The 12,316-nt window shown below is 36.1% G+C and overlaps 1 protein-coding gene across 1 annotated transcript in view; it reads right to left on the bottom strand.

The window, feature by feature from the left end:
* The window catches only part of CPA6 (carboxypeptidase A6), a 269,776-nt gene that overhangs the window by 41,417 nt on the left and 216,043 nt on the right, over positions 1–12,316 (bottom strand). The window contains exons 7-8 of the mRNA XM_070631515.1: positions 4,723–4,833; positions 4,140–4,230 (exon numbers count right to left, since the gene is read on the bottom strand). Coding sequence (XP_070487616.1) covers positions 4,140–4,230; positions 4,723–4,833 — 202 coding nt within the window. The remainder of the gene's footprint in view (positions 1–4,139; positions 4,231–4,722; positions 4,834–12,316) is intronic.

Raw genomic sequence — 12,316 nt, 5'->3', positions numbered from 1 at the left:
TGCAAACACTTTTAAGATTGCCTTATGGCTCGTCATCTCAACACTCTCCTGAAGGAAAGAGGTACAGGCACATGTCATTTTACTGTGCTTTGCAGATATTGCATTCTTTACGAATTGAAGGTTTGTGGCAACCCTGTGTCAAGCAAGTCTATCAGGGACATTTTTCCAACAGTATTTGCTAAGTTTGTGTCTCTGTGTCACATTTTGGTAACTCTTGCAATAATTCAAATGTTTTCATTATAATTATATTTGTTATGGTGAACTGTGATCAGTGATTTTTGATGTTCCTGTTGTAATTGTTTTGGGGTCCCACAAACCATGTCCATGTACGCTGGCAACTTAATAAATGTTGTGTGTGTTCTGACTGTTCCACTTACCAGCCATTCCCCAGCTCTCTACCTCTCCTAGGGTCTTCCCTATTTACCTGAGACATAACAATATTGAAATCAGGCCAATTAATAAGCCTACAGTGGCCGTGAAGTGTTCAAGTGAAATGAAGAGTCCCATGTCTCTCACTTTAAATCAAAAGCTAGAAATGATTAAGCTTGGTGAAAAAGGCATGTTGAAAGCCAAGATAGGCTGAAAGCTAGGCCTCTTGCAACAAAAAGTAAAGTTGTGAATGCAAAGGAAAAGTTCTTGAAGGAAATTAAAAATGCTACTCCAGTGAACACAGGAATGATAAGAAAGCAAAGCAGCCTTATTGCTGATATGGAGAAAGATTTAGTGGTCTGGATAGAGGATCAAACCAGCCACAACATTCCCTTAAACCAAAGCCTAATCCAGAGCAAGGCCCTAATTCTCTTCAATTCTGTGAAGGCTGAGAGAGGTGAGGAAGCTGCAGAAGAAAAGTCTGAAGCCAGCAGAGGTTGGTTCATGAGGTTTAAGGAAAGAAGCCATCTCCATAACATAGAAGTGGAAGATGAAGCAGCAAGTGCTGATGGAGAAGCTGCAGCTGGTTATCCAGATCTAGCTGAGATCATTGAAGAAGGTGGCTACATTAAACAATGGATTTTCAATGTAGACAAAATAGCTTTCTCTTGGAAGAAGATGCCACCTAGGACTTTCATAGCTAGAGAGGAGAAGTCAGTGCCTGGCTTCAAAGGACAGGCTGACTCTCTGGTTAGGGGCTAATGCAGCTGGTGACTTTCAGTTAAAGCCAAGGGTCATTTACCATTCCAAAAATCCTAGGGCCCTTAAGAATGATACTAATTCTACTTTGCTGTGCTCTATAAATGGAACAACAAAGCCGGAAGATAGCACGTCTGTTTACAACATGGTTTACTGAATATTTTAAGCTGGATGTTGAGATGTACTGCTCAGAAGAGAAGATTCCTTTCAAAATATTACTGCTCTTTGACAATGCACTTGGTCACCCAAGAGCTCTGATGGAGATGCACAATGAGATTAATGTTGTTTTCATGTCTGCTAACACAACATCCATTCTGCAGTTCATGGATCAAGGAGTAATTCTGACTTTCAAGTCTGATTTTAAGAAATACATTTCATAAAGCTATAAGCTGCCATAAATAGTGGTTCCTCTGATGGATCTGGGCAAAGTAAATTGAAAACCTTCTGGAAAGGATTCATCATCTGGATGCCATTAAGAAGATTTGTGATTCATGGGAAGAGGTAAGAATATCAACATTAACAGGAGTTTGGAAGAAGTTGATTCCAACTTTCTTGATACCTTTGAGGGGTTCAAGACTTCAGTGGAGGAGGTAATTGCAGATGTGGTGGAGATAGGAAAAGAACTAGAATTAGAAGTGGATCCTGAAGATGTGACTGAATTACTGCAGTCTCATGAAAAAACTTTAATGGATAAAGAGTTGCTTCTTATGGATGCGCAAACAGAGTGGTTTCTTGAGATGGAATCTACTCCCGGTGAAGATGCTGTGAAGATAGTTGAAATGACAACAAAGAATTTAGAATATTACATAAACTTAGTTGATAAAGCAGTGGCAGGGTTTAAGAGGATTGACTCCAATTTTGAAAGAAGATCTGCGGGCAAGATACTATCAAACAGCATCGCATGCTACAGAGAAATCATTATGAAAGGAAGAGTTGATTGATGCAGTAAACTTTATTTGTCCTATTTCAAGAAATTGCCACAGCCACGTCAACCTTCAGCAACCACTACCCTGATCAGTCAGCAGCCATCAACATCAAGGCAAGACCCTCCACCAGCAAAAATATTATGACTCGCTGAAGGCTCAGATGATGGTTAGCATTTTTTTGCAATATAGTATTTTTAAATTAAGATATGTACATTATATTTTTTTAGACATAATGCTATTGCACACTTAGTAGACTACAGTATTGTGTAAACATAACTTTTATACACGCTGGGAAACCAAAAAAATCCATGTGGCTCACCTTATTACTAAATTGACTTCGTTGCAGTAGTCTGGAACCAAACCCACAATATCTCCAAGGTATGCCTGTAGTTTTACAAACAATTGACCTGAGGCTCAGAGGTGAATTGACTATTCTGGAGGGTAGGGGAAAAGGTAAAGGTCACTGATATTTAGACCCCTGTTTGGAGCTAGGATTGAATTAGGCATTAACCATATGTAAATTCCTTTAATTCCTATAGGAACTCTATGAAATGGGAATTATTATTATAATTTGATAGATCAAAGAAAATCGTCCAAATCATTAGCTAATAGTGTTAGAATCAAACCATATCTGTCATATTCTAGAGTCATATTCTTTCTGCTCTACCATCTTCTTATTTGCCAATTCTACTTGACTAAGGAGGCTGCCTGGAGAGATATGCGGAAGGAGTCAAGCCCCGGCCTAGTTATTCAGTCCGAATCTGGTGGGGAGGGGAGGAGTGGCATTGAACACAGAACCCAAAGCATCACAGAATGAGAGACTTTGTGATAGGCCTCACTTCTAAGGGACTAATGGGAGACTTTCGATTACACAACAGTCTATATTTTGAGTGGCCTAAGGAAGGATGCTGCAAAAGGGCAGCTTCTTTCAACTGCATTTTGATAATAATTCTCTTTTCCCTCCTTCCTGTTGCCAATTAAGATACTAGTGAGGGAAACCAGAATATACCACCCCAAAATATGCCTCTTTGACATAAAATTATTTTGAGCTGAAGGCAATTAAGCAGCAACAAATGCAGGAAAAGTTCTCTCCCCCCCCCCCCCGCCCCCCCCCCCCTTTTACTGCCTAAAGGTAGGATATAAATTCTCCTTTTACTGGAGACAGACTCTTGGCCCCGAAACAGAACCAGAGGGTTCTTGCTCCAAACAAAACTTACTCCATTAGTTTCCTCCCATATATTTACCTTCTCACAGCTTGCTGCCCTTGGAAGCCTAAAATTGCTTTCTTTTGTCCTGTCATTTCTCTATAAATTTATTGCTCTTTGTTGAAGATGCTACATAAGTCAGAGTTCTAAGTTGCCACTAGGAGTTACTTTTCACAAGTTTTCTCCCATGTGATATGTCTGCTCATGTTAACAAACTGGTTTTCTCTTGTTAATCTCTTTGTTTAAGGGCCTCTGCTGAAAACCCAAGATGGGTAGAGGTAGAGTTTTTGCCTCTACTTCACCAGCTATGGCCAATTTTCTCTCTCTTTGTCTCTTTTTGGGCACCTACCTGCTTCTTTACTTTGTAAAAGAGTTACGTTCCTTAAAATGACATCCTCTCCTTTCTTGAAAGGTAAGTGTCAATGAAACCTGGAATGTGACCCTTCAATGTATGAGTGGCAGACTGGTAGATTCTAGACAAGGATCTGGCAGCTTCGATCATCATGGACAGATGAAGGCAGGATCGGTGTTACTCTCAGTGAAAGGATAAGAACGTTTAACCAGATTTATACTACAAACCACAGTTCCTGCTTTAGTTTCTGAATGACAAATATTCCTCAGTTTTCCACTTTTACACCTGTGTTTAAATTTTCAATTTTCTGGATTGGCTTGACAGATTTAAATCCTTGATATTTTTAAAAAACCCTTTAATTTTCTTTTGCAAATTATAGCTACAATATACATATCTGTGTTTTTCTGTATTAGGTTTCACATACAGAAAACCATCAGTCTTATGTTGGAGTCCTAATGGGCTCATCGTTTTTGAGAGTGAAAGCTGTGGAAACCTTTGGATATGAATCCCAATTAATCCCCGACTTACTGCACCATTTCACTTTCCAGTTACGATTGGCATCAACTCCACGGCAGCGAAACCTTGAGTTCCTTGACCTTGTTTTTCTCCAAAATCGATCCTAGATGTAATTAAGAAAATAAGTGCAGAAAAAATACTTAAAAGGTTATTCATATGCATTTTAGTAGCTCAATCAGTGAATGAACCACAGCACTGAGGGGAGAGTTCCTCCGGGGAGAGACAAGTCCGGGGAATGGAAAGAGGACTGGATTAGCAGTGGACACTCAGGTTCATGCTCCAATTTCTGCCAAAAACTTGCCATCTCTTACCTTCTATTGGCCTCATTTCTCCACAGGCAAAATTGAATAAGCTGTACTAAACTAATGATTTTTTCAATTTATTTGGAAGGAGAAGTCTTTATTTACGTGAAATTTTATGCAAAGCCAAACATATAAACAACATCAAAAGGTTGCTGCTACGATGGGGGGGGGGGCGGAGTGGTGTTCTCTTTTATAGCTCTGGATCACTAGGGGCTGATCGCCAAGCTTCCTTCCTGTTCTGTTTTCTGTTTTTTTCAGCCTCTCTTCCCAATTGGATAGGCAAAGTGACTTACATTGGTCCAGCTAAAATGGTATCCATCAACGTTAAACACAGGCATGACATAGAAATACAGATGATTCAACATTTTTCTCATGGTTGGGTCACTCCTATATGTTAGAAGAGCCTAAAAGACAAAGGGGACATTTTTCTTACAAATTGATCCCAAATTCAGATTTAGAAAAGAAACATGAAAGATTCTTTCTATCCATGGGAAATACCAAATATATTGCGTTAAAAGTTAGAAGCTAATATGAACTATAACCTTTGACATCATATATTCTTTATTGAGACTTTTGTCTCAAACTCATTATTAATGATAATCTTTTAGCAAAGGTAGAAAAACAGATTAATTGGGTAGCCTCTTGCAGAATTGCAGATCTGGCTAAATGTTAGGCTGATTAAGAAAGCAATAATTTAGATATACTTTTGTATAATTAGTTCCTTTTAAGTTCAACTGTGGACAAAATAATTACCTAAATTTTGATATCCTTACATGATACATCATAATACAGGCTAGTCAGATATGTCACTTAATTGTTTATATCTAGTTGGTACCAGACTCAAGACTTGGACCTTACTGCGTGGACACTGTTCTCTCCTGACTTTTCTATAAAAAGTTTAACGGACAATATTACATCTTTGTCATCTTTACTGTGGCTCCTTTGAAGTCTTGCTCTTGTGATTGGGTTTTACTTATATCATGTCTGACCCCAAATCTAAAGATTCTGCACTGTAGATTTGGCCTCAAATAGAAAATCATTGAATGTGATAAGAATATAGACATTTTGAAATACCACACCTATGGAACTGACTTTTAAAAATGTTCTTTTTGATGCATATTTGTTTATGTGTAAAGTACCTCAGAGAAATACATAGGAAATATGTAGCAATGGCTGCTTCTGTGGAGGGAGACTGAGGGACAATGTATGAAAAGGAGAATTACTTTTCATTTTATACCTATTAGGATTGTTTGAATTTTTACCTTATTAAAAACATAATTCAAAATAAAAGAATTATTAAATTATATATATACTACCTTGGAAAATTTAACATTTAAAATTTCAACCTTCTTTTACCTCTAGTTAAGTAGGATTTTTGAACCTGTCATAAGCAGCATTCTGTATTTACATGATAAAAATTCTGTTCATAGAGAGCAATCCAATAATAAAATGTATTATTAGAAACAATGGAGAAAATATAGGGATATATCCAAGAACATGAGAAGAGTTAAATATAATTTTGTTGAATATAATTTAAATATTTATGGAATTAACACAAATTGATAAGTATCAATACAGTTCTCTCTTGTTCTCCTGTATTTAAGGCTCAGTAATAATTTGTTGGCCAAATAGCTTCAGTAGAACTTTCATATGTGCTTGAATTTCTAATTAACTATTTAATGCCTCCAACTAGAGTAAAATCCCTGGTACGTGATCAATTGTACATATTCTGGAATTTTGTTTTACTCTAATAAATGGCGGTTCCCCAAGACTTGGAGGAAGGCTCCTGCTCGGGGTGGCAGGGACAGAGCTGTATGGCTAGCTGTGTTCCTCCCTTAAAGTTAGGCAGCTGTGGCTTTCCACGCCAGTCTAGAGAGGAAAAGACGAGATGGAAGGAAAGTGAGCTGAGGCAACAAGGCAGGAAAGAAAGGGTAGGAAAAAGTCATAGTAATTTCTCTCCCTCCCCTCCTAGCGTTGGGGACTGTAGCTCATTTGTCTCAGTGCAAACTGGGGAAGTTTCACCTTTTCCAAACACAGATCATGTTAACACCTAAGCACCAGACTATGCTAGAGACCTGCATGGGAATGTTCTCATCTTATCCTGCCGTTTCCTCTTTCAATGCAAGTGACTGCCATACTTTTGTATTTAAAAGAATATTGCTAACTTCCTTTTAAAAAATTACAATATATTTTAAGCAAATAGAAAAAGTACAGAGAAGAATATTACATCTATGTGCCCACCAACTACACCTTGCCACATTTATCAAATAGCACACACACAAAAATGAGACACTGTAGATAAAACTAAAGCTCCCTTTTTATCATCCCTGATCCCATTTTCCTCTCCTCCACCAAACACTATCCTAAATTTGACATTATCATTCCCATGTGTGATTTTATGTTTTGTTACATATATATGGATTCATGAACAACATATAATGTGTATGCTTTGAAATTTCATGCAAATGAAATCATGATGTGTCAATTTTCAGTCTGCATTTCTTCCCAATATTAATATTTTTGACACATTAAGTTGATGATTTATTCATTTTAACTGCTATATGGTATTCCATTTCTGGTAAATGCATAGATATCGAGCCCTTGTTTTGTTGATGAACAGTTAGGTTGTTTCTGATATTTCATTGTTACAATATTGCAGTGAACCTTTTTGCACCTTTCTCCTAGACATGTGTGAGCGTTTCTTTATGATATATATCCAGGAATGGACTTGATGGGTTGTTGATTTACTTGCCTTCCACTTTACTAAATGTTGCCATTTTCTCTCTAAACAGTAAATCTCTCATCTGCAGTGAATGAGAGTTCCCATTGCTCTACAATTTTTCCAACCCTTGGTATTGTTAAGCTTTTAATTAAAAAAAATTTAATGGGTATGAACTTGTGTTTTATTGCTTTACTTCACATTTCCCTGATTACAATTTATATTGAACAGCTTTTGTATAATAATAGGCCATTCTGTAAATTGCTCACTCATATTTTTGACCCTTTTTTCTATTAAACTCGTTTTATTCTTCTTGTATTCTGGATATTAATCCTTTGTTTGATTATAGGCATCATAAACATCTTCCTTTCTGCAGCTTATTGCTTCCTATTTTCATCATGTCTTTGTTGGACACAAATTTTTAATTTTATCAAATTTATATATAAATTTAAGAACGCATCTCTGCCTTAAGATCATAAAGATATTATACTGTATTTTCTTCACAAAGTTGTTTCAAACTTTATTTTTCAAATGTCAGCCTTAAACCTCCCAGAAATGATGTTTTACATGGTGAGAGGTTGGGATTTATTAACTATTTTTCCATTATGGAGGACCAGTTTCTCCACTGTACTCATTTGGATGGTTTCTCTTTTCCCCGGTCAGTCAGCACGCCGCCTCTGTCCACTGTCAAGTTTTCACTGGTGGTGGAATTGCTGTCATGCACTTTGGTTTGTATCCATTCGCCAAAACCAAACCATGGTTTGTATAGAATCTGTTGAGTCTGGTCGGATGTCTCTCTGCATGCTGTTCTGCTTCAATATTGTCTTGGCTATTTTTAACACTTCTTCCTTCACATTAATTTTAAAATCAAGGTCAGACATATTAAAAATGTTCTGTTCCATACTAGGTTGTTGTTTAGTTTTTGATTAATGGATGTTGAATTTTAGCAAATAGTCTTTCTTCATTCATTAACATAATCATATAGTTGTTATGATCAATTTCAATAAATAATTTTCCATTGTTAAATGATCCTTGTATTCCTGGGATAAGCCCATTTGGTTATGATATGTATTCTTATTATATTGGCTGGATTCAGGTTGCTAATATTTACATCTATATTCGTGAGTGAGATAGGCCTATAATTTCCTTTCTTATTTTGTCCTTGTTTGGTTTTGGTATCAGGGTTATATTACTTTATTATTATTTGGGGAATAAACCTTCTAGGCCTAAAGCACAAATTAATTACATATAAAAGAAAGATACCATAGGGAAGATATATCTTTGTTTTCTGTTTCTTTGATTTCTGCTCTTTATTGTTTCTTTCTTTTGTTGACTCTCTTTTTGCTTTTCTAATTTCTTGAGTTGAAACCTCAGCTCACTAATTTGGAGACCTTATTCTTTTCTAATATGTTTATTTAAAGCTATAACTTCCCCTTCAGTATTACACTAGCTGCATTCTATATGTTTTGATATATAATAGTTTGTATCCACTCAGTTGTAATTTTTGAAAATTTGCCTTGATTTCTTTAAACCGTATTTACAAATATTTTTATATTTTAAAATATGTGAGTTTTCTTAAGTCATATTTTTAGAAATAATTTCTAATAACTGCATTACAGTCAGAGAATATGGTCCACATGATATAGATTCTTTGGTATTTCTTGAACCTTGCTTTGTGGCCTAGCCCAAAGTCAATTTTTGCAAATGTTCCAAACGTACTTGAAAATAATATGCATTCTCTAATTATTGCGTATGGATTCTATATGTGTTCATTAATTATTAATTGCATTGTTATATCATCTATATTCTTCCTAAAAATTTTGCCTGTCTGTCTTAATCACTGAGAGTCGTGTTAAAAAACTCTCATTATTTTAGATTTATTTCTTTTTCTTATAATTCTGTCAAATTTTGTTTTATATATGTTGAGGCCATTAACATGGCCTTATTTTAAAGTTCTTCATTTCCAAATAATATATTAAATAAGGAAGCTGTTCTCTAGTATTCTATTCTGGAGTGGATTTAATTTCCAAGACTTGCCAGAACATGTTCTTTCTCTGATAAACAAGGTGTCATTGTATTGCATATGCTATATTTGTGATTTTTATAACTCTCTGAGAATTGCAGCCATTCTCCATCTGGTCAGACAAAGCGACAATGATCACAGTGTGATGAGTGTTCTCTACTGAATGGGACGACTGAGAGACCTCCTTGCTTGAATGCTTTAAGTAATAGGACATAGATATTTCTCTTTTATGGTTTAGGTGGAGTTTCTCAAAAAATGGTGACCATGTGACTATTTCCTATTATTCTAACACATGATAACCATAAAGAACGTAGGAGATGCTTTCCTTCTAATGTGTAGGACTCTTTTTAGCAATCAATTCACACCACCCATACACACAGAAAAGGAGATGCCGGCTAATCAAGTTCCATCTGGGCTTTACCAGTTTCATTTCTTGACTATTGTTGCTTATGAGGGAGACAAGTAGTCGTGACCTGAAAGCCAGTCACAAAACAATGCACCACACGCCTCAGTGTGGCAGTCTTTGGGTACTACACTCACCTTCATCAGCGTGTCAACGAAATGGATTTTTATTTTCAATTAAAAGATATCAGAGAAAGTTTTGAGCATTATCTTCTGCTAGTAAAACGATATGTTTAGTATTAGGTTAGGGAATTTCTGAAGTGGATTAAGAAAGACGAAGAATGAATCTATTTGGTATTCACCACCTACCAAGGCTATTTTGGCTTCCCCATAAATATATACATGTCATAAACCAGAATTCACCGAATAAACTTTGGTTAAATTTGAAGAAAATTTTTGCAATTAGTAAAGTCTTTGTGTGGTGTGACAAAGTTAGGCCCAGGAGTTTTGCTCCTTTTCACTGTTTTTGGATTTACTTGGTTGGATGTTGGTTGCTTAAAGCCCCATGACAACCTGGAATGTTGGGGCATTTTTTTGAGGATCGGTGCTACCGGCTTTTAAAAAGGTAGCTTTATATTTTCCAATATTTTAAATTTTCTTCTAGAATCACTATAGAGGACCTAAAAGTAATAACCACACATTCAATGAAGGGAACGCTGGGAGAACTGGGCATGTTGCAGCTGAGACGAAGGAAGGGCACGCTCGCCAGTCAAGCTGAAGAATATCTTCACCTGGACTGGAGCGGAGTCAAATTATTCAGGACGGAAAAAAGTTGTAGCAACAAAGTAGGTGCATCTCGACACACAGAAGGTATTTAAAATTCAATACTAGGGAATTAATTAGAGTAGGAGAGAATTTCCAGGGAAATTTAAAAAAAGGGAGCTTAATCTATGAAGATATTTGACATCATACTATGAGAAGCTTGTTAAATACAAAATGGTCACTAAATAATAGTTTGAAAGCAACGTGAGCAAAAGGCTCTGTGAATGAAGGATGGAGAACTGGGAAATTATATGCTAATCTTGTAAATTCTATTTATTTTTTATACTTAGTTTATACTTAGAACTGTCTGGAGATTGACTAACAGGGCAGATGGTGATTGAAAATGTTGTATATGAATCTATATCTTCTAATAAGAGATATAATTATTTGAAATGTTTTGCGTCACTAGGAAAAATATATTAGATGCATGCCCACCCTACTTTTTCCTAAAACCACTTCACATTTCTAGAACTTTTACACCAAGATAGCCTAATAACAATGGTTGACTATATTTACTTAGGAACAACAGAGTGGAGGTCAGGACCAACTTTGTGGCATTATTAAAATCTACCGTGTAAAAATCTTTTAACTACCAAAAAGAAAGTACAGGCGTCCTCTCTTTTGCACGGCTCCAGTATACACACATTTCAGTTACTGTGGTTTAGTTAAATAACCTGAGTCCTTCAACAAGTACAGTCCATATTTCAATTACCACTGCTAGATCTTTAGTCTACAAATTACTATGTAAATAACAGATGTCCATCGAGATCTGCAACCAATTATGCCACTTCTTTGAAGGTCTGTCAGTGAGTGATTGCTCACTGCGCATCTGTTATTCGCTTCACACGTAGACAGCAAGGTGTGTAGCTGTGTTGTCCCCTTGTCTCCCAGTAATAAACCTATGTGGCATTTTACAAAAATGGATGATGGTAAGAGGGACTTGGCTGACAAAGATTAAAGTGCAGCAAAGAAATGAAAAGTGATAATGTGGAGGTGAAATTTGAATCAAATGTAAACAGAGCTATAGAGGAAATAGCTGACCACACGAATGTCAACACTGCCACCATTCAACTCTAGATATACAGCCAGAGGAACTTAGAGAGGACAAACGGACTGATGCGAATAAGAGTGGTTGTGATGAAAAGGAGATGTTCCATAAGAAATGATGTTGTCAACAGTTCACGTTAAAGACACTCTTGTAGATATTTTACAACGTTGAAAGCACAAAGGAAAAAAACATTGGAAGCTGATCCGAATAAAGAAAGGACTGCGACTATCTGCCAAGGCATAGAAAAGATGCTCACTTCATGTTGTAAGTTATATAAGGAGAAGGCAAGCACTATCCAAACTATACATGATAAGGTTTTTTCAATAAAGAAATGACATTTTAATTATCAGTATTTCTAATAATTATAGTGTAATACATAAGTATTAGTTTTATTATTTTTTGGTTATTTCCCTACATATTTATAAGAGAGTAAGACAGTTTTTAGTCTTTTGACAAAAATACGTCAAGGTCATAGAACAAACATAATTCTCCCTGTTGTTTATTAAGATAGACTTTTATGGCTTCAGTTTGCATAGTCACTTTACAGTCCTGCACAACCGTACAGGAACACAAGGACTGCCTGTATAAACAATGCGCAGAACATTCTCAGATATTGGATAGTGGAGTACAATGCATGTGACGGATTTCAGTTAAATTAGATTGAACAAACATTAATATAGATCCTGATGTGTATAAGGCATTATAAGTTGAATAGAAGGGGAGAAAGAGCGAGGTTGGAGGATGCAAAGGCTTAAAGAGAAGATGGGGGAGGGTGAGAAGGATGGGAGAATATGGAGAGTGAAAGGACCTAAAAGGTTGGCAGAAAACGAATAAAAATATTATAATTACCTGGAATGCTGGTGAACAAAGTGAGACAATCTAAAAATTGCAGGTCATTTTTATATGATGAACTATTTTTTATTAGGCAATTAA

The sequence above is a fragment of the Equus przewalskii genome, chromosome 8, assembly GCF_037783145.1.
Source record: "Equus przewalskii isolate Varuska chromosome 8, EquPr2, whole genome shotgun sequence".
NCBI lineage: Eukaryota > Metazoa > Chordata > Mammalia > Perissodactyla > Equidae > Equus > Equus przewalskii.
The sequence above is the reverse complement of the archived record's forward strand: the minus strand, read 5'-3'. Positions and strand labels throughout refer to the sequence as shown.